General features: G+C 34.8%; 1 protein-coding gene across 3 annotated transcripts in view; it reads right to left on the bottom strand.

Annotated features, from left to right (window-relative positions):
- The window catches only part of LOC115031487 (uncharacterized), a 173,262-nt gene that overhangs the window by 75,921 nt on the left and 74,831 nt on the right, over positions 1-22,510 (bottom strand). For 2 of the 3 annotated variants that reach the window (XM_085841682.1, XM_085841683.1), the window contains exons 7-8: positions 5,073-5,426; positions 4,691-4,731 (exon numbers count right to left, since the gene is read on the bottom strand). In XM_085841682.1, coding sequence (XP_085697808.1) covers positions 4,691-4,731; positions 5,073-5,377 — 346 coding nt within the window. In that variant the 5' untranslated portion in view covers positions 5,378-5,426. Of the gene's footprint in view, positions 1-190; positions 300-4,690; positions 4,732-5,072; positions 5,427-22,510 lie in introns of all 3 variants that reach the window. The other variant, XM_085841684.1, reaches the window with a different exon arrangement.

The following is a 22,510-nucleotide window of genomic DNA, read 5'->3' as shown; positions in this document are numbered from 1 at the left end:
GTAAAATTAAATATTAAAATATATTTCAGTGTTAAAATATATTTTGTAATTTAAAAACATGGCTAGTAATAAATATATGGTTAGACATGATTTAAGCTAACGTGTAGTATGTGAGAAAATATAAAATTTTCATTATATTTTATAGAAGCAAACAAAAGTGAAATTCAGTAATGAAGAGTTTTTACAATACCACTAGCTAAGTGTGGTGATCTGCATCTGTAGTGATCTTCTCATGAAGTTGAGAGGAAGCATGGGTTCAGTAATGACCTTCAAGTCTCAGATGACAGCACAGTGAGACTCTGTATCAGACATATATAATATGCATTAAGCCAACACTGTGGTAAAGGTAACATATGCATACTTTAAACTGTAAATAAAAGTATATGTAGATAAATATTCCATAATCAAACTTAAACTAAGTGCTGAGAGCGTTTGTAAAGAATGGTGTACAGTTTAAAGAAATGTTCACCATTCTTAGTCACCATGGAAATTCAAATCAAAGGACCCTGAAATTCAATCTTTTGTTTATCAAAATTCCCAAGATCAAAAATTCATGTGGTAGCACATACTGGTAAAGACAGAATAAGGAGAATATTCCTCCATTGTTAGTGGGAGTGAAAATTTTACAACAACTGTGGAATCAATTTTTAAGTCCATCAGGAAATTGAGACTAGTTCTGCCAAAGACATTGCTATAACACTTCTGGGCATATACACAAAAGTTGACACATTATATTACCGGAATACTTGTTGCCTACATTCATACCACCTTTTTTCATAACAGCAAGGGACTAGATATAACCTAGTTGTCCCTCAACAGAAGAATGGATAAAGAAAATGTGGTTAATCTATACATTGGAATACTATTCATCTATTAAAGTCAAAGATGTTTTTAATTTTGCAGGGACATTGTTAGAAACTGAGAATAACAGTGTCAAAGGTAATCCAGAGCTGTACGGCATGTACACATTTCTTGAATAGTCCTTAGCCCAACAATGCAGGAGAAATATGGTACAATCCACAGAATCAACAAAACTGGACAATGTTGAAGTCCAACGGCTGGATGCACAAACCTCACTCATAACTAGATAGTCATCTGAGGTCGATAGAGACACAGAACAGATTAGGACATGACAAGGAGACAGTTGATATTGAATATGTTTGGAATGAGGAGAGGCTGGGTGTGGCTGAGAATGAGAATAGACATGGGTGGAGGGTCATCTGGTGACCAGCTGGAGACATAGGATAGGAGAGGATACAGGGAGTGTAGGAGGATGACTTTAGCTGAGAATCCTATCAGAGGGGCATAAAAAATAAAACCTAAAGCAAACATTTAAAAAAAAATAAACAAAAAAACAAGAGTCTCAATTGTCCACCTCTTATAGCACGGCAACACTTCTTAGAAAAGAGAGTTGGACCAATTCACCTAAAAATGTTCAACACAGAATTTGGCCTGCCTACAAAATGTGTCAGGACAAAAATGGAGCAGAGAATGAGAAAAGAGCCATCTGATGACTTCCCCAACTTAAGATCAGTGTCATGTGAAAGGGACATCCTAACATTGTTACTGGTATCTGCTATGCTGTGAGACAGGAAAATAAAATAATTATTTTATGAGAGGCTTTAACTATCTGTTGGTGGAGACAGACACACAAACCCACAGACAAACAACAGGTCCAGTATGCAGGAAGTCTTGTGGAAGAGTGGGAGATAGAAGTGAGCAATACAGAGGTATAAAGGATAACAGGAGAAGAACAATAGACTTAAACCTGGAACCCTATGGACTCAAAGCCTGTGTTTCAAATCAGGGACCATAAAGTTCCTTGTCCTAGACTCCTTATTCATTTGTAGGAAATGTGGGCTTAGTATTCATGTGGGTCCTCGAAGAGGTAGAGTGGGGGCTGTGTTGGCCTTTCTTCTCTGCTATTGGATTTCTGTCCCCTACCTGCACAATCTGGTTGTGCCTCACTGTGAGAACTTGTTCCTAGACCCGCAGGACTAGGTGGCTCAGGGTGGGTTGGTAGCCAATGTGGAGTCTGATTCTCTTAGCTAAATATGTAGGTGGTGGTAGGGAACCATTTGTAAATGTGGGAATAGGATCAGAAGAGGATTTGGGGCTGTTATCAGGTTGTAAGGTGAATAATAAAATAAAAATTAAAAAAAGAATAATGTACAGATCTTCCAAGAAAGATACCATATGACACCTGAAAGAACAGGAAGATGCCTTAATTCATATGAAAATAAACTAGTAAATGAAGTTTTTTAAATATACCTTTTGAATAAATATAATAAAATTGCTAATAAAATCCTAAGCAGTTTCATTACTTATAGGAAACCATATGTGATATATTAATAAAAGCATTACATTAAAATCTTTCTCATTTAATTTTATTTTAGTTTTATGGAAAATTTCCTTATGCTAACAGGATTTTTTTCAAATTATTTTTCTTATGTCAGTGTCTCTAGTTAAAATTGTATGGTTTTACATGGAGTTAGAAGTGTATGTAGTGCTTTTGATGATCTGGTTCTTGTACTGAAAACCCATGAAAATCTCTCTGCTAGTAAAATAGGAAATCAGTTTAATTTCACATGCTAATATCATTCATATATCAGAAACTTGCTTATAATTCAGTTGTATAAAAACTAGTTTTCAGTACTGACAGCACTAAGTGGAATTATGATTTTATGTTAGTAGTTTAAAGTAGGTTAGTAGTAATTTAAAGTAGGTTGCCCTATAGGAGACTATACATGGTATAATATTAATCATGTATTTTAAATACTTTCATTATAAAATATCTGGATGCAGAAAAAATGTTAACAGAACAAATTCAAATATTTTAATAATGACCACAAACACATTTTAAAACTAATAAGAATACCACTTTAAATGTTCTTATTAATTGATTAGAATCTTAGTAGTTTGTCTAAGCTCCAAATTCAAAATTCTATATAAATAATAAGACTATACTCCTACCAAGCACAGGTAATGTACACTTTCTTCTATGGCCAAACAATTTAAAATTCATAAGAAAATCCATGATAGTCAACTTTGACAAAACAACCTGAAATCACAATTGAATTAAGATCATAATATACACATTCTTTATTCGAAATAATTATAACTTTGATATTTCTATTCTTATATGTTTAAATATATACTTCAAGGGAATAATATTACTCCTTAAAAACCTGCAATTAAGCCAAGGGTAGTGGTCTGTGTCTTTTAAATCTTAGGAAAAAGAGGGTTAAAATCATGTGGATGCCTATGAATTTGAAGCCAGCTCAACCTACATATATGACTGCTATGTCCTAGGCAACATAGTAGTCCTTTATAAAATAAATTCTATTTATATATCATGTGTGTGGAAATATACATGCACGTACTTGTTCATTTGTATATAGATGTGTTGTGAACAGAGGTATGTAGTATAAAGAGGTCAAGATTACCTATCTTTCCATTTAATTTCCTTCATATACTTTGAGATAGAGACTATAATTAAACTTAGATCACTATAATCTGAGATCAATAAAATGAAGTGTAAGTATCCATGCTGGAATTACAGATAGACAATCTCATGCCAATTTTTTGCTTAGTTATACATCTGAAGATTCAAAGAACAAAAACTCTTCTCTTTATGCTCGAATGCATGCATACTATAGAACAAGTAAACTCCAACGTTTTGACCTCTTATACAATATAAAATGTAAACATTACTAAGAAAATTAAGACAACACGATCAGATTTTATACAATGATGAGCTCTGTATAGATAATAGTATATATACATAAGGAAATTAGTACCCTAGTTATATGAAATGTAAACATATGTCATACCTACATGAGTAAGTCTTTGACTAGACATTTCTCCAAAGATTATATGTATATTTAAACACACACACAAACACACACACACACACACACACAAAATGTATACAATATATATTGTATATATTGAAGTAAAGAACAAATGTAAATTGGTTTTCCCACTCAGACAATAAAATAATTAATTCAAAATGATTCCCATAAAAATGACTCTAAACTTAGAAAAAAAATCAAATTCCAAAATATCTTCCTTTTCTTGCTTTAATTAAAACAATATCTGGTATTATAAGTAGCCACAGAAGTAATGATTGAAAAATATATTCCAATTAGCACAATTAAATAAATTTGAAATGTTCATTATATACTAAAAAGGTTTGTATGGGCCAAATAAAAAGCTCAATTTGTTTGACAATGTTTACTTAAGAGAGTTAGGGCATGAGGAGGAAATCCTGAATAGAGGAGTAGTTAGCATTCATACATCCCACAGGAGATGTGCTACACTTAGAACCTTGGTTTCTACACAATTTTTCTATGCTGTTTAATTTTTATTTATTCTCTCTGTCTCTCTCTCTCTGTCTGTCTCTCTTTCTCCCTCTCTCTCTCCCTCTCTCGCTCACTCACTGACTCTTATGCAGATTACTTCCAATGAGTACTTACACTCAATGCAATAACTACTACAATCATGATATGATAGTCAAAATAAACTACTAATTTTAACATTAATAGAGAACTTTGAGATCACTGTTACTAAGTGTAGACATCTGAAACTATAAAATAACAGATTTCGTAAGCATACAAATGAAAATAAAATACCATGCTAAATATATATCATGCAAACCTGCTGTATGAAAACAAAAAAATTGTCTTACCTACATGAGTAATTCTTTGAGTACAAATTTCTCCAAAGAAGCTATGCAAAAATACAAATAGAAAATAAAAAATAAAAAATCAAAACAGATCAACATGTTAAGCCTTATGAAAGCAGAAATTTAAATAGTCTTAAAATAGAATCTATGACTCTAACAGCCATACTTCTAAGTGGAGAAACAAATTCTTGAAATAATTTTCAAATAAGCAATAGATCTAAGAAGGTAGAGTTAGCAATGTAATTTACTATACATAATATATATTGTGTTTGCAAGAATTTGAAGAATTTCTGATATCTTTCAATTATTTTATTAGAATTTCATGTTTGAGTATTATTATATTTACCAACATTTCTACCAATTCAAACTCTTCCCAGAAACGTACAAACAATCACTCATTATTTCTTCTCCTCCTCCTCCTGGTGTTCCTGGTCCTCCTGTTCCTCCTGCTCTTCCTGCTCTTTCTGCTCCTCCTGCTCCTCCTGTTGTTTCTCCTCCTACGCTGCTGTTGCTGCTGCTGCTGCTGCTGCTGCTGCTGCAGTTGCTGGCACTGCTGGCACTGCTGGCACTGCTGCTGCTGCTCCTGCTGTTGCTGCTGCTGCTGCTGCTGCTGCTGCTGCTGTTGCTGTTGCTGTTGCTGTTGCCGCTGCTGATTCTGCTGTTGCTGCTGCTGGTTCTGCTGCTGCTCATGTTGTTCCTCTTGCTGTTGTTGTCGTTGTCGCAGGCGCTGCCTCCGCCTCTGTAATTTAAATGTGAAATATAGTTAATAGGAATACCAGATTTTAAAACCTCAAATATTTCACCATGCAATCATCACTTGTTTCTCTGTTTAGGAATCCAGATGGAGATCTATGAGCTTTCCTAGAAAATCAGAAGATCATGTCTCCTTTTAGGACATTATATTAGTTTATAGGTTTGACTTCATAGTTTAAAAACAATATATTTTTTATTTTAGAAAATATAGCAATAATTTCAAGAAAAACAAAACTTAAAATGTAATGTATGTAATAAAAAATTTATATTCATTTAAAAATGAAATACATTGCCACAGTATACAAATGCAAATATGATAAGTAGTTACTTGACTGGAGGTATAGTACATTTTCCATAAACACAAATCTAACTCACCATAACAATTAGTCATTATTTAATGTCTGTCACTGTGTCTATCTCTGCGTCTGTCTGTCTGTCTGTCTGTTTGTCTGTCTGTCTCATAGGTATTATCAGGTTTTCCATGATTATGAAAACTTGGTGAAGATAAAATGAACAGCCGTGATTTAAGGACCGATATATATAATTTAAATGAGAGTCAGCATGGATTCAAAGTGGGTATAGACCTTTGTCCCATTGTCTTTTCCCTGACATGCTGTGAGGACTAATGGATATGTACTTCCTCATGGAGGGGTGTGATACAAAAAGTTAAAAAAATCAAATAAAAAACATTTTATTTTACTTTTTTCTAGGGAGCTTTCATGTGGTAACAGATGAATAACCTGAATAGTATAGTAGAACACTTGAAGGGTGTTCAATAGGGATAGTCTGAAAATAATCATGCTTGTGCCCCTTCTTTCATTCTTACTGTTAAACTCATGTTCAAATAAATGCTTACTCAGTATAAAATGTTTGGTATTCATAAAATCATCATTATAATTATAATGATAGTGTAGTTACAATCTGCTCAATGTTTTATGAGTACTAATCACTGAATAGGAATCATATCAAGTATATTCTTTTAAAAATAGTTTTAAATATTTCATCATATTTGTTTTCCACATGATCCACAATACTGACCAAGTGTTCCTGTATCTCAGGCACTCCATAATTACTAAAACATGGTGAATATAACCTGAACACCAGTGTCTAAAGGACCAAAGATACATCTATGTAAATAAAAAGACACTTTTTAAAACACAGTAAGTCATTATGATATCTTTTAAGACAAAGAAGTGTCTCAGAAGTGGCTTATACATCCGTAAGTAAAATATTTAAAGTCTTGTGAAATCTGGGCATTTGTTCTTTAAGGACCAACAATAAAGTTAAAGATCAAGACTAAAAAGAATTTAATGTGTAGATTTTAGTATATATCCATCTAAGAGAATGATTTGAGCTCTTCTGAATGTTTTGGGAATTTAATATAGATACTTGCATTGAGGTGACCAACATCTATGAAAATAGATTGTCACTGCTTTATAAATATTTGAAATTATAATGTTAATATCTAATATGCATTATATCTGATACTGAACTCCCCAAAGAACTTTCAAACCAGAGTCTCAGAAATGCGAATCTCAGAAAATGGTGACTTTTGAGAGATGTAATTTTAAGGTACTTTAAGAGGTTTTTGTTAAAACAACCTAAGGTCTTTCATTTGGTCCATTCAGAGTCAGAATTTAGTCTGTCCAGTTTCCCACTCAGTATAAGACAAAGATCTATTCTTCACGGTTGGAGTAGTTGGGGTTTCCAATAGCACCCTATCTAGCTAATATTCCAAGATGAGGAGTTAGTCAGTTACTCTATAAATTTTGTCTTTATTTGACTCATGACATGAAACATGCTAAAAAGTTTTATGGGAGCTTCATCAATACAGTGTTCCTGAGCTTTGTGTAACACAAATAATGAAGAATACTTCTAATTGCTTTGGGTAAAACTGTCTAATTTCTGATTACAAATTAAATATTGAATAACTGTTTTAATCTCTGAAGAAAGGTCATTTTAGTTCTACAGTGTGATGTTCAAAAATGTAAGGAATGCATTTTGATAAAAGTTTAGGTACCTAGAATCACAGTGTTATGTCACCCTAGATGGCTTATATAAGAAAAAAGATAACAGTATCCTGTAAAAACTAAAACCCATCTATGTCTATCCTGCCCAGTAATTGACTTTTGGAAAGTTTACCAATCATAAGTAAGCTGGTGGCAGAATCACAGAGCACCTACAAGTAGACTTTCTCCTCTCTAGGACAGGCAGACTCGGAGGCCAAACATTAGCATTAGAATACAAGCAGCATTATGTCAACCCACTACATTTTTCTAGTATTATTTCTATTCTTGGTCCACTTCTATAGTTGTCCACCTATATATGAAAATAAACATGAACCACCTTTACTTCTATATTTTTACCTTGTCTAGTGGCATTTTAAAAGCAGTTCAGCCCTGTTATCTCAAGTAGCTACCAAATGATACTTCTTCCCAAATGTGGGATTCAGAAGGCAGTATGTAACCATGCATCAATAAATTCTGCAACTGTATACAACATGCAAAAAGACTGTCTAACTATAATTTACTATGTAGACATCCTCAGCCTTGTTAGCATTACATTAGATATTCTACTAATCAGTATTCTACTGAATAATTATGATCATATCATTATTAATGTTAATTAAAACTTGAGTAACAATCATGAAAACATGTTCCAACCAAATTAAACTCCCTCATTCAACTAGATTTCAGTTGGCTGTCTCAATTCCTACAGCTGGATAGCATGGATTCTCTTGGAAAACCCATCATTCCAATTGACATTATCACAAAAATTTCCTGAGTGCTGTTATATAAAATTAATTTTCCTAGTGAAAATAATAAATCATGTCTCATACTGCATTTAATGGCAAACTAATTTAAAATTTCAACAAAATTTGCTTTGAGGAACAAATGAGGCTCTTGGGCTTATTTCAAAGCAAAAGAAATGGGCTATTTACTGGATCATTACAACTCCAAAACAAAAGTTGCATCAGAAAATATATCCTTAGTAGAGAGCATGGCTTTTTATAGAAACTGTGTCCACTATACTTTCCTTACAAATATATTCTACACCACTTGGAAATTATATTATTTTAGAGAAAACTTGCATATAATAGTTGAGAGTATTAAGATGGACCCTCAGAAAACCATGTGTTAACATTGAGTGCTCATTTCTGGAGTCATAAAATAAATCAAGAATCCAAGTTTTGATGATCTTTCATAAGCTGACACTGATAAACTCCCCAAGATATTATTATTTTGGCTTCCCCTAAAGGCCTCTCTAAGACAGTCAATTGCAGAAATCTCTGGGAAAGTATAAGAATTATCAGTTTCAAGGAAGTGTATTTTTTTTCTCCTTGCACCTTTCTATTTTAGTGCTCATAAAATTCCTGTACAGATAACAGAAAAGCAGGATGAAGGTCATTTTGAGAAACAACAGATACATGGTTTATCATGAAACTTGTATCCAGGTACAAGATATAGAAAGAAGATAATACAAACTACTTACATGTAGCTCACTGGTTCTTTCAAATTTATGCAAAATTTGAAAAAATTCATTTTTTTCATGTTTCAAAAATAGTATGCCTGTATTCAGGTAGTTGTTATTTGCTCACATTTCTCCACGTTTCAAAATGAACTTTCTCCTAATTTCAAAATCCACTATTATATTTTTAAATAATCATGTGTATAAGTATTCAAGGTTAGATCAATTTGTACTTGTACAGAAACCAATCACTTTAAAGTAGAACTTCTACAGGGATATGTTTATCAGCATACTTGCAGGATATGTTTAAATTTCAGGGAGAGAAGATAGTTGCTTTGATCATAAAGATTGAAGGTTTCATCAATGTTATGACCTACAAACATTTTCAAATATTCTACAAACAAATATGTTATCAGTGACCCTTTTACCACTGGAATAGACCACCTAGAATAGAGGAAAGTTTTGGCCTATATTGTAAAGTGAAAACGTAGTGTAGAACCAGAAAAAAAAAAAAGTGAAACTAAATACTACATATCACTCCTGAACAGAGAAATCAAGGAATTAGGAAGACGATCAGTATTGGTACTCAGAATAATGAAGTATCAATTCAGAGAATGAGTTTTAACCTGTTCTGGACCTGATACTGCAAGACTTAATAGTTGTAATTACAACCTGATGGACCTATAGATTGTTTTCAGGGGATTTGCTGAAAAATATTTCTTCATCCAATTCTCATATTTTAATTAATTTCTAAACTTTGATTAGCTGAATAAGAGCTACCATTTAAAGCTGGGCATGGTGGTGCACTCCTTTAATCCCAGCACTTGGGAGGCAGAGAAAGGCAGATTTATGAGTTCCAGGCCAGCCTGGTCTACAGAGTGAGTTCCAGGACAGCCAGAACTGCACAGAGAAACACTGTCGCGAAAAACCAACCAAAGAAACCAACAAACAAAAGAGAGCTACCATTTAACAACAAACGGAGAGCAAGTAAAGAATCAAACATGAAAAGTGGAGCATGTCTTCACTTGACTCAATATCTCAAGCAATAACACCATAATTTACTTCACTTATCTAGATTTTAACAACATTTGAATGATGAACTTTTTATGACACCAAAACTTCTAAATGGAAATAGTGCAATAAATAGTGAAATATAGTACAAAAATCAAAGCATGAATCATACAGCAAATGAATATTTTGTATTAATTTAACCTTTAAAATGGTGGATCAAATGAAATTATTAGAAGGAGAGATTAAATATGAAGATGTCATAAATACCTAATTATTCAATCTTGCAATCATGCAGACTAAATATTAATTTTGTTCTTCATGTTTCTAGAAGAAAATTATCTAGCATCTACCTCTTTGCTGATACAAATCAATATGAGCAATAATTATCTAAATATCCCTGTGTTAGATTAACAAGCCTGGACAAACAGTTAAGGCTATTTTAAACAAAATAATTTGATATTCCCATGGTTTTACCATTCTTTTGCTGTCAAGGACCTAGGAATTAATATTTTGTCAAGTTTTCTACCACTGCACTACATCAATAGGCTCCACGGTTATTTTTCTTTCCTTTTTCTTCACTTCTCCTAAATTATTATGAGGAACTCTAAAATATAGTTCTTAGGCAAGGCAAGTAGTGTTCTTTCTACAAAAAAGAAGAGAAGAAAAGCAGCTACAGAGAATGAATTCATGTAAGTCTTGGAATATATACATGAGCATAGCTGTTATCTGCTAGGCAATCTGGCTAATGAGACTCTACTTTTGCTGTACCACTTTCCTCTCATAAAGGATATGCTTCCCTTCCCATAATGAACCCAAAACACAGTAAAGTAGCAGGATCAGTAGAGGGAATAGATATACAGATGGCAAGTAAATTGACCACATGTTTGTAGCAGTGGAGGATTGGTAACTGGGTGTATGCTTCAGAAAGTCCCAGATGCCTGGAAAGCAAAGGACTTCCAGAACTAAACAGGGATGATGTTAGTTGAAATACCACACAAAGCGGAGAGAACCTGTGGAGACCAGATCCAGAGGTTAGGCATGATATCCCATCCTGTTGAGGGAAGTAGACACTAATCAAACTCAAAAATTTTAGCCCAGAATTGCTCTTGTTTAAACGATATCCATGGACAAAGACTGGGGCAGAGACTCAAGGAAAGGCCTTCCAGAGAATGCTCTACCTGGGGATCCACACCATAATCAGCCACCAAACCGAGACTCTATTGGTGATTCCCAGAATTGTTTACTGACGGGAGCCTGATATAGTAGTGTGGAGCTTCCAGGGCCTGATCAATACAGGTGAAGAAGCTTGCAGCCAACCATCAGGCTGAGAATGAGTATGCCAATGGAGGAGGTATGGGAAGGACTGAGGGAGCTGAAGGGTTTTAAACCCCATAGAAGAACAAAAATATCAACTAACCAGAGACCCCAGAACTCCCAAGGCCTAATACACAGTCCAAAACATACACATGGAGGGACCCATGGCTGCAGCTGCATACACCACAGAGGATGACTTTATCTGTCATCTATGTGAAGGAAATCAATTGATCCTATGAAGGCTCATACCCCAAAGTAGGTGATTCTATGGAGGTAAGGTGGGATATTTGTAGGTTAGAAGGAAATCACCCTCATAAAAGAAAGATATATGTAAAACTGTAGGGGGATAACATTTGAAATGTAAATGAATATAATAACCAATATAAACATTACAAAATAATTGAAGAAAATTCCCAAGAAATTTAATTAAAATGATTAGTCATCTGGATGAAACCTGAAATAATTTATTGTGAAGAGCAGAAAACTAAATCTTAAATAATATTAAATTTAAGTTTTCCATTATTTATTTGAGATATATTGGCAGCAAATTGGTATTCGGTGAGATTTTTGTTAGATGTCTCTAAATGTTCCTAGGTTCTCTAATTTCCCCCTTTGTTCCTCTTTAAACACATACTCATGGTCCTTCTCTTTATTTCTCTTAGAATACTTGTCCAGATATATAATCTCTTAAGTCAGTAAGCTTTTTTCTGGCTCAAATCTATATGTCTGTGTAAGTCTCAATATTTGTACAATTACTGAAGAATCTATATCAATAATCAGGTTAGTGCGAATACAGTTAGGAACAGGATATCAGGGATCATATAAGATCAGAAAAATGTAGTCAGGAGGTAGAAAATGGCTTCTGTACTTGATGTTCCTATTGGACATTGAAATCAATACATCCTGCATGAGAAGGTCTCAAAATTCTGTGACTTAAGAATTCATCAAGGAAGTGGAGTACCTACTACATCCTTAGAAATATTTACATTGGCTACATGTAGGAGAGAGTGTCAAATTCATTCAGACTCCCGTATGTACAATTCCAGTGTTCACAGAAAGAACAGTACCCATGTGTATTTATGAGGACGATTTATTGGACTTTACTAAGGTAAACAAAAATTGAACTCCAATCAATAAAGGTAAGTTTGAAGCTCTAGGATGTAATTTTAATGGTGTCTGAATATTTTCTTAGAGTCAGCTATATTTTATGGGAGTCGGGTATATGACAGAACATATACAATGCAAATATGAATATTATATAACTTTAGTAAGACAGTAAAATTGAATTTTTTCCATATTTTTAATTGGGTATTTATTTCAATTAAATCTCCAATGCTATCCCAAAAGTCCCCCACACGCTCCCTCACCCACTCCCCTAACCACACACTCCCACTTCTTGGACCTGGAGTTCCCCTATACTGAGGCATATAAAGTTTGCACGACCAATGGGCCTCTCTTTCCACTGATGGATGACTAGGCCATCTTCTGATTCATATGGAGCTAGAGACACGAGCTCTGGGGGGTACTAGGTAGTTCATATTGTTGTTCGACCTATAGGATTGCAGATCCCTTCAGCTCCTTGAGTACTTTCCCTAGGTCCTCCATTGGGGGCCTTGTGATCCATCCAATAGCTGACTGTGAGCATCCACTTCTGTGTTTGGCAGGCCCCAGCATAGTCTCACAAAAGACAGCCATATCTGGGTTCTTTTAGCAAAACCTTGCTAGTGTATACTATGGTGTCAGCTTTTGGAAGCTAATAATGGGATGGATCCCCAGATATGGCAGTTTCTAGATGGTCCATCTTTACACCTCAGCTCCAAACTTTGTCTCTGTAACTCCTTCCATGAGTGTTTTGTTCCCAATTCTAAAAAGGGGCAAAGTGTCCACACTTTGGTCTTTGTTCTTCTTGAGTTTCATGCGTTTAGTAAATTGTATCTTATATCTTGGGTATTCTAAATTTCTGGGCTAATATCCACTTATAAGTGAGTACATATTGTGAGAGTTCTTTTGTGATTGGTTTACCTCACTCAGGATGATGCCCTCCAGGTCCATCTATTTGCCTAGGAATTTCATAAATTCATTCTTTTTAATAGCTGAGTACTACTCCATTGTGTAAATGTACCACATTTTCGTATCCTTTCCTCTGTTGAGGGGCATCTGGGTTCTTTCCAGCTTCTGGCTATTATAAATAAGGCTTCTATGAACATAGTGGAGCATGTGTCCTTCTTACTAGTTGGAATATCTTCTTGATATATGCCCAGGAGGGGTATTGTGATATCCTCTTGTGGTACCATGTCCAGTTTTCTGAGGAACTGCCATACTGATTTCCAGAGTGGTTGTACAAGCTTGCAATCCCACCAACAATGGAGGAGTGTTCCTCTTTCTCCACATCCTAGCCAGTATCTGCTGTCACCTGAATTTTTGATCTTAGCCATTCTGACAGGTGTGAGGTGGAATCTCAGGGTTGCTTTGATTTGCATTTCCCTGATGATTAAGGATGTTGAACATTTTTTTCAAGTGCTTCTCAGCCATTCAGTATTCCTCAGGTGAGAATTCTTTGTTTAGCTCTGAGCCCTATTTTTTAATGGGTTTATTTGATTTTCTGGTGTCCATTTTCTTGAGTTCTTTATATATATTGGATATTAGTCCCCTATAGGATTTAGGATAGGTAAAGATCCTTTCCCAGTCTGTTGGTGGTCTTTTTGTCTTATTGACGGTGTCTTTTGCCTTCCAGAAGCTTTGCAATTTTTTTAGGTCCCATTTGTCGATTCTCGATCTTACAGCACAAGCCATTGCTGTTCTATTCAGGAATTTTTCCCCTGTACCTATATCTTCAATGGTTTTCTCTACTTTTTCCTCAATAAATTTCAGTGTCTCTGGTTTTATGTGGAATTCCTTAATCCATTTGGATTTGACCTTACTACAAAGAGATAGGAATGGATCTATTTGCATTCTTCTACATGATAACCAGAAGTTGTGCCAGCACCATTTGTTGAAGATGCTGTCTTTTTTTCCCTGGATGGTTTTTGCTCCCTTGTCAAAAATCAAGTGACCATAGGTGTGTAGGTTCATTTCTGGGTCTTCAATTAACTCAAACAAGTCAATGGCCTTTCTCTACACAAAGGATAAACAGGCTGGGAAAGAAATTAAGGAAACAACACCCTTCTCAAGAGTCACAAATAATATAAAATGCCTTGGCATGACTCTAACTAAGGAAGTGAAAGATCTGTATGATAAGAACTTCAAGTCTCTGAAGAAAGAAATTAAAGAAGATCTCAGAAGATGGAAAGATCTCCCATGCTCATGGATTAGCAGGTTCAATATAGTAAAAATGGCTATCTTGCCAAAAGCAATCTACAGATTCAATGCAATCCCCATCAAATTTCCAACTCAATTCATCAACGAATTAGAAAGGGCAATCTGCAAATTCATCTGGAATAATAAAAATCCTAGGATAGCAAAAACTCTTCTCAAGGATAAAAGAACCTCTGGTGGAATCACCATGCCTGACCTAAAGCTCTACTACAGAGCAATTGTGATAAAAACTGCATGGTACTGGTATAGTGATAGACAAGTAGAATAGTGGAATAGAATTGAAGACCCAGAAATGAACCCACACACCTATGGTCACTTGATCTTTTACAATGGAACAAAATTGAATTTTCTATTACACTTTCTATTATATTTCTTTCTCTGGGCAACCATGTCAAATATACCGTGAATATCTGTGAAACTTTTGGACAGTCTTTTAAAACTAGATTTAAAATGACAATATTTGCTAACTGTAAATTTTATCCATGAGAAGATATTTGTCAAAAAGTACAGAATAACCATGATATACATTACAGATACAAATAAGTAAATTAAAAGGAAGACCAAAGTGAGGATGTCTGAATCCCGTTTTAAAAGAGGCACAAAATTGCAATGGAAGCAGAGGACATAAGGGATGTTCATTGTAGGGAGGAGAGGGAGGGACTGAGTTGACAAGATCAGGTAGAAAAAAGACAGGATATAGGAGCAGAAAAATGAATTGAAATGAATTGCCACGGTTAGGAAATGGTGAATTTCTAAGAAGACTCAGAGGCCAGAGATGTAAAACCTCCCAGATATCAGTACCTAAGGAAGATTTAGGGGAAATATTAACATGAACCACTGGGAACTCAAAAACACAGGCTGACCTGATGCCCTTGGCATATATGCTGCAAATTACTTCTCTGGACAACACGTTCAGATGTCAGGAAGGTTGGACAGAAAGGGAAGGAAATTATGATGGAGTAACAGGAAGAGGGAAGCATTTGAGATGTACATATATAAATAAGCCTTTTTAAATTCCTCTAGTATAATCCTTTCATAGGATAGATATGAAGTTGAGAACACATTGCATACACTGTTATCTTTATAAAATCTTTGCAGCATATAATAAATTTATCACATTGCTTTGCTTTAAAATGCGTAGACAATGACTCACAGTGTCTTTGTCAAGACATTTATATCATGGACAAGTAAGCATAATCTCATGGATACAAGATAGGTTCAATAGAATCACATGACCATCACATTTGATGTCAAAAAACATTTGACAAAATATAACACAATTTCATATTATAAGTATTGTTGAGATTAGAATGGTAAAGGCTATACCACATCAAACTAAAAACAGTATACTAAAAAACCAATTCCCAATAGCAAATTAAATGGAGAGATACTTGAAGCATCCCACTAAATTCAGACACAAGACAAGGATGCCCACTCTACCCATATCTTTAAATAAAGTATAAAAAAAAATTAGATAGAACAAAAAGACAACAAGAGGAGATCAAGGGACTACAAATGGACAAAGAAGAAGTCAAGTTTTACTACTGGCACATGATGTGATAGTATACATAAGGAACCCAAAAAATCTACCAGAGAAATTCTACAACTGATAAACAACTGCTAAAAGACTGGATAAAAACTTCACTCAAAAAAATTAGTAGCTTTTCTTTTTATAAATGAAAAATGGGATGAAAAAGAAAGTACTGAAACAACACTATTAACAATAATCAAAATATTATGAAATATCTCTGGATAACTATAACAAAACAAGTGAAAGACCTGTATTACAAAAACTGCAAGTCTCTTATGAAAGAGATTAAAGAAGATAGAAGAAATTTAGATATCTCTCATGTTCATGGATTATTAATATTCACAGTACTAATGACCATCACATCAAAAGCAATCTACAGATTCAATGCAACCCCTATCCCATTTCCAACACAAATCTTAACAAACATGGAAAGAACAATTTTTAATGTCATATGGAAAAAGAAATAAACAAAAAAAAAAAACTGGATAGGGAAAATAATTCTTAAAATTAAAATAACTTCAGGGGGAAATTATCCTCCCTAAACTCAAGTGTTACTGCAAAGCAATAGTGAAAAAAAAAACTGCATGGAATTGGTATAGAGAAAGACAGGTGAATCAATGGAATAGAAAAGAAGACTCAGACCTAAATCTACAAACATATGAACAGTTGATCTTTGCAAAAGAACAAAAAAATCATAATGGTAAAAGAAAGCATCATCATTAAAATTTGCTGGTATAACTGGCAGACTGTGTGTCAAAAAATTAAAATGGATCCCTATTTTTCAGAAAGCTCAAGTACATGTGGATTAAGGACAACAATTTAAAACCTGATACACTAAATCCAATAAAAGAGAAAGTGGACAGAGCCTTGAACTTATTGGCATGATGGGGTTTTCCCAAACAGAATGAATATGTCTCAGACTATATTTTCAAGAATTGATCAGCCAGAGAGAACAGGTCTGCCAGGAGTTCTAACACACCAAAGTTCACTTGAGAGACCACAACTGTTGACCAAAATTGGAGCCATGCAGGATTGGCCTGTAACCTATAGGACCCCGACATCAAAGAGCATCCAGGGACAGAATTCTTATTGTTTCTATGTGTGACAGAGGTCTGACCCTGTGCCAAAAATATTGAAACACTGCCCTCAATGCAGTCCTGCCCAGAGAAAGCAGTTCTACTAGGGGTTCTAACACATTAAAGATCACAGGAGTGCTGAGATACCTAAAATCACTGGCTCAGAAGCTCACCGGAGAGACAAGCTCCAGTCAGAGACAGTACAACCAACTAAAACCAGAGATAACCATATGGAAAGAAGCAAGCTCAAGAACCTAGGTAAAAGAGATGAAATCTGCCTGGTATCATCACAACCCAGTTTTCCTATCACAGCAAGATTGGAAAACACAATACCCCTGAAAAGCAAGATTCTATTTTAAAATCACATCTCATGATGATGACAGAAGATTCAAAAAGGACATAAATAACTGCCATAAAGAAATACAGAAGAACATAGGATCTTAAAAGGGAAATAGAAACAATAAAGAAATCACAAAGGGAGATAGCCCTGGAGATATAAATCCTAGGAATGAGAACAGAGTCCTAGATTCAAGAATCACCACCAGAGTACAGGGGATAGAGGAGAGAGAGAATCTCAGGCCAATAAGATAACTTAGAAAACATTGAAAAAAAATGTCAGAGAAAATGCAAAAAAAAAAGATACTAGCCCAAAACATAGAGGACATTTATGACACAATTAAAAGTCAAAATCTAGGACAATATGAATATAAGAGATTGAAGATTCCCAAATCAAAGGGCCACTAAACAACCTCAACTAAATTATAGAAGAAATTTTTTCTAACGTAAAGTAAGAGATGACAATAAACATACAAGAAGCCTATAGAACTCCAAATAGATTTGAACAGAATAGAAATTCCTTCAGTCACATAATCAAAACACCGAATGCAGAAAACAAAGAAGGAATATTAAAAGCAGTAAGAGTAAAAGTTCAAGTAACAAATAAAGGCAAACCTATAAGAATTACACCAGGATTTTCACTAGAGAATTTAAAAGCCAAAATGCCCTGGGTAGGTATCATTCAGCCACAAAGAGAACACAAGTGCCAGTCCAGGCTACTATATCCAGAAAATCTCTAAATTAACATAGAAACCAAGATGTTCCTTAGAGGTGTGTCTCTAGCTGCATATGTAGCAGAAGATGGTCTAGTCGGCCATCAATGGGAGGAGAGGCCCTTGGTATTGCAAAGATCATATGCCCCAGTACAGGGGAATCCCAGGGCCAGGAAACAGGAGTGGGTGGGTTGGGGAGCAGGGTAGGGGGAGGGAATAGAAGGCTTTGGGGATAGCATTTGAAATGTAAATGAAGAAAATATCTAATAAAAATGCCTTCAAAAATAAAAAAAACAAATATACACAGAATATTTCCATTAAATCATTTCTATAGAGGATAATAGATCAAAAACTCCAAGACAAGGAGGCAAACAACTCTCAAGAAATAGTAAGAAATTAACTTCTTTCAACAAACTCAAAGAAAATAGCCCCACACGTTTAAACCCACTTCTAACAACAAAAATAACAGTATTTAACAATCCCAGGTACTTAGTAACTCTTAATATCAATGGCCTTTATGCCCACTAAAAATGCATAGACTGTCAGATGGATACTAAAATAGGACCCTGAATTTTTCTGCATTTCATGCAAATGCATCTCAGTGACATAAATAGACACTACCTCAAAGTAAAAGGGTGGAAATTTTTTTCCAAGAAAATGGTCACAAGAAACAAGCTGGAGTTTAGTGAAGAATTTTATCAGACTCTCAAAGATGACCTAATACTGATACTCTTCAAACTATTCTATAAAATAGAAACAGTAGGAACACTACCCCATTTTTTTGAAAACACAATTTACACTAACACCTAAACCATAAAAAGACCCAACAAAGAAAGATAAGTCCAGAACAAATCCCCTTAAAAATATCAATGCAAAAATCCTCAGTGAAATATTGCTCACCAAATACAAGTACACATCAAAATGATCATTCACCACATTCAAGTAGGCTTCATCCAAGGATTGTAAAGGTGGTTCGAAATATGGAAATCTATCAATGCAATCCACTAAAATACAAAATAAAGTAAATGTAAAACTACATGAACATTTTACTAGATAGTGAAAAATATTTGACCAAAGTCAATACCTGTCCATGATAAAAGTTTTGGAAAGATCAGGAATTTAAAGCCTAAAGATAATATAAACAAATATAAACAAAGCCTAAAGATAATATAAAGATAATATTACCTAAAGATAATATAAACAATATATGGTAAACCAGAAGCCAGCATCAAACTAAATTGAGAGAATCTTGAAGAACCAACAAAAATCAGGATAAATACAAGACTGCCCACAATCTCCCTTAGTATTCAATATTATCTTTATACCCACCAACAAATCTGAACTGTTACCTTCAGCAAAAGTATTAATTTTATAGCATTAAGAAGGAAATTACTGCACAGGTTAAATTGCAGAGAATTTTAACCTGTCTATCCCTGACTTATGAATCCACAAAATCCATTGTTATTCCAAGATCAACAATATTGCAGAGTGTGTGTAAAAAATATAATATTCAACAGTATAGGACAATGACTGTTTGGAAATTGTCTTTTGTATAACGTATAGACTTTATACACATAACAATTTTATACACATAACTCTCAAAAGCATATGTATCTAAGAAAGATTAACAAAATGTCAACACAATCTACATATTAAAATGTATATGTAAAGCCCAGGAACCTCCAAATTCAATACAGTATTTCAGACACCTAAAAAATGTGGGATCAGAAGATAACCTTGTATAATGAAGAGTACTCCAGTTTGCTATCTAACACAAAATGGTCATTACTGGAAGCACAGATTGGCACAACTAACACTATAAACTGATGACGTTTAATTTATGTCTCAAAACTGAAGTTATGTGTATATGTAAATTTGTATATAATAACAATTACTAAAAATGTCTTGAAATTAAAAGAGATCAAGTAAAATAAGTGGGAGGGATAGAAGAAAAAATTTCTTTGAAAAATCATTAAATTCTCAAATAGTACACAATTTTTTTTCACTTTCCAGTAGCAGAGATATAAAGAATGTCTGACCCTCCACTTGACATTTGAAAAAACAAACCTACCTAAACATGATAAAAGCAATCTACAGCAAACCAGTAGCCAACATCAAAGTAAATGGTGAGAAGCTTGAAGCAATCCCTCTAAAATCAGGGACTAGACAAGGCTGTCCACTTTCTCCATACCTATTCAACATTGTACTTGAAGTCCTAGCCAGAGCAATTCGACAACAAAAGGAGATCAAAGGGATACAAATTGGAAAAGATGAAGTCAAAATATCACTCTTTGCAGATGATATGATAGTATATATAAGTGACCCTAAAAATTCCACCAGAGAACTCCTAAGCCTGATAAACAGCTTCGGTGAAGTAGCTGGATATAAAATTAACTCAAACAAATCAATGGCCTTTCTCTACACAAAGAATAAACAGGCTGAGAAAGAAATTAGGGAAACAACACCCTTCTCAATAGTCACAAATAATATAAAATATCTTGGCGTGACTCTAACTAAGGAAGTGAAAGATCTGTATGATAAAAACTTCAAGTCTCTGAAGAAAGAAATTATAGAAGATCTCAGAAGATGGAAAGATCTCCCATGCTCATGGATTGGCAGGATCAACATTGTAAAAATGGCTATCTTGCCAAAAGCAATCTACAGATTCAATGCAATCCCCATCAAAATTCCAAATCAATTCTTCAACGAATTAGAAAGTGCAATCTGCAAATTCATCTGGAATAACAAAAAACCTAGGATAGCAAAAACTCTTCTCAAGGATAAAAGAACCTCTGGTGGAATCACCATGCCGGACCTAAAGCTCTACTACAGAGCAATTGTGATAAAAACTGCATGGTACTGGTATAGTGACAGACAAATAGACCAATGGAATAGAATTGAAGACCCAGATATGAACCCACACACATACGGTCACTTGATCTTCGACAAGGGAGCTAAAAACATCCAGTGGAAGAAAGACAGCATTTTCAACAAATGGTGCTGGCACAACTGGTTGTTAACATGTAGAAGAATGTGAATCGATCCATTCCTATCTCCTTGTACTAAGGTCAAGTCTAAGTGGATCAAGGAACTTCACATAAAACCAGAGACACTGAAACTTATAGAGGAGAAAGTGGGGAAAAGCCTTGAAGATATGGGCACAGGGGAAAAATTCCTGAATAGAACAGTAATGGCTTGTGCTGTAAGATCGAGAATTGACAAGTGGGACCTCATGAAACTACAAAGCTTCTGCAAGGCTAAAGACACCATCAATAAGACAAAAAAACCACCAACAGATTGGGAAAGGATCTTCACCTATCCTAAATCAGATAAGGGACTAATATCCAATATATATAAAGAACTCAAGAAGGTGGACTCCAGAAAGTCAAATAACCCCATTAAAAAATGGGGCTCAGAACTGAACAAAGAATTCTCACCTGAGGAATACCGAATGGCAGAGAAACACCTGAAAAAATGTTCAACATCCTTAATCATCAGGGAAATGCAAATCAAAACAACCCTGAGATTCCACCTCACACCAGTCAGAATGGCTAAGATCAAAAATTCAGGTGACAGCAGTTGCTGGCGAGGATGTGGAGAAAGAGGAACACTCCTCCATTGTTGGTGGGATTTCAAGCTTGTACAACCACTCTGGAAATCAGTCTGGCGGTTCCTCAGAAAATTGGACATAGTACTACCGAAGGATCCAGCAATACCTCTCCTGGGCATATATCCAGAAGATGTCCCAACCGGTAAAAAGGACACATGTTCCACTATGTTCATAGCAGCCCTATTTATAATAGCCAGAAGCTGGAAAGAACCCAGATGTCCCTCAACAGAGGAATGGATACAGAAATTATGGTACATTTACACAATGGAGTACTACTCAGCTATTAAAAAGAATGAATTTATGAAATTCCTAGCCAAATGGATGGACCTGGAGGGCATCATCTTGAGTGAAGTAACACAATCACAAAAGAACTCACACAATATGTATTCACTGATAAGTGGATATTAGCCCAAAACTTAGATTTAAGATACAATTTGCTAAACGCATGAAACTCAAGAAGAATGAAGACCAAAGTGTGGACACTGTGCCCCTTCTTAGAATTGGGAACAAAACACCCAGGGAAGGAGTTACAGAGACAAAGTTCGTAGCGGTGATGAAAGGATGGACCATTTAGAGACTGCCGTATCCAGGGATCCATCCCATAATCAACTTCTAAACGCTGACACCATTGCATAAACTAGCAAGATTTTGCTGAAAGGACCCAAATATAGCTGTCTCTTGTGAGACGATGCTGGG

The sequence above is a fragment of the Mus caroli genome, unplaced genomic scaffold (assembly GCF_978045245.1).
Source record: "Mus caroli unplaced genomic scaffold, Mus_caroli_1 scaffold_8, whole genome shotgun sequence".
NCBI classification, from domain to species: domain Eukaryota; kingdom Metazoa; phylum Chordata; class Mammalia; order Rodentia; family Muridae; genus Mus; species Mus caroli.
Note: the sequence above shows the minus strand (reverse complement) of the source record. Positions and strands in the feature narration are given on the sequence as shown.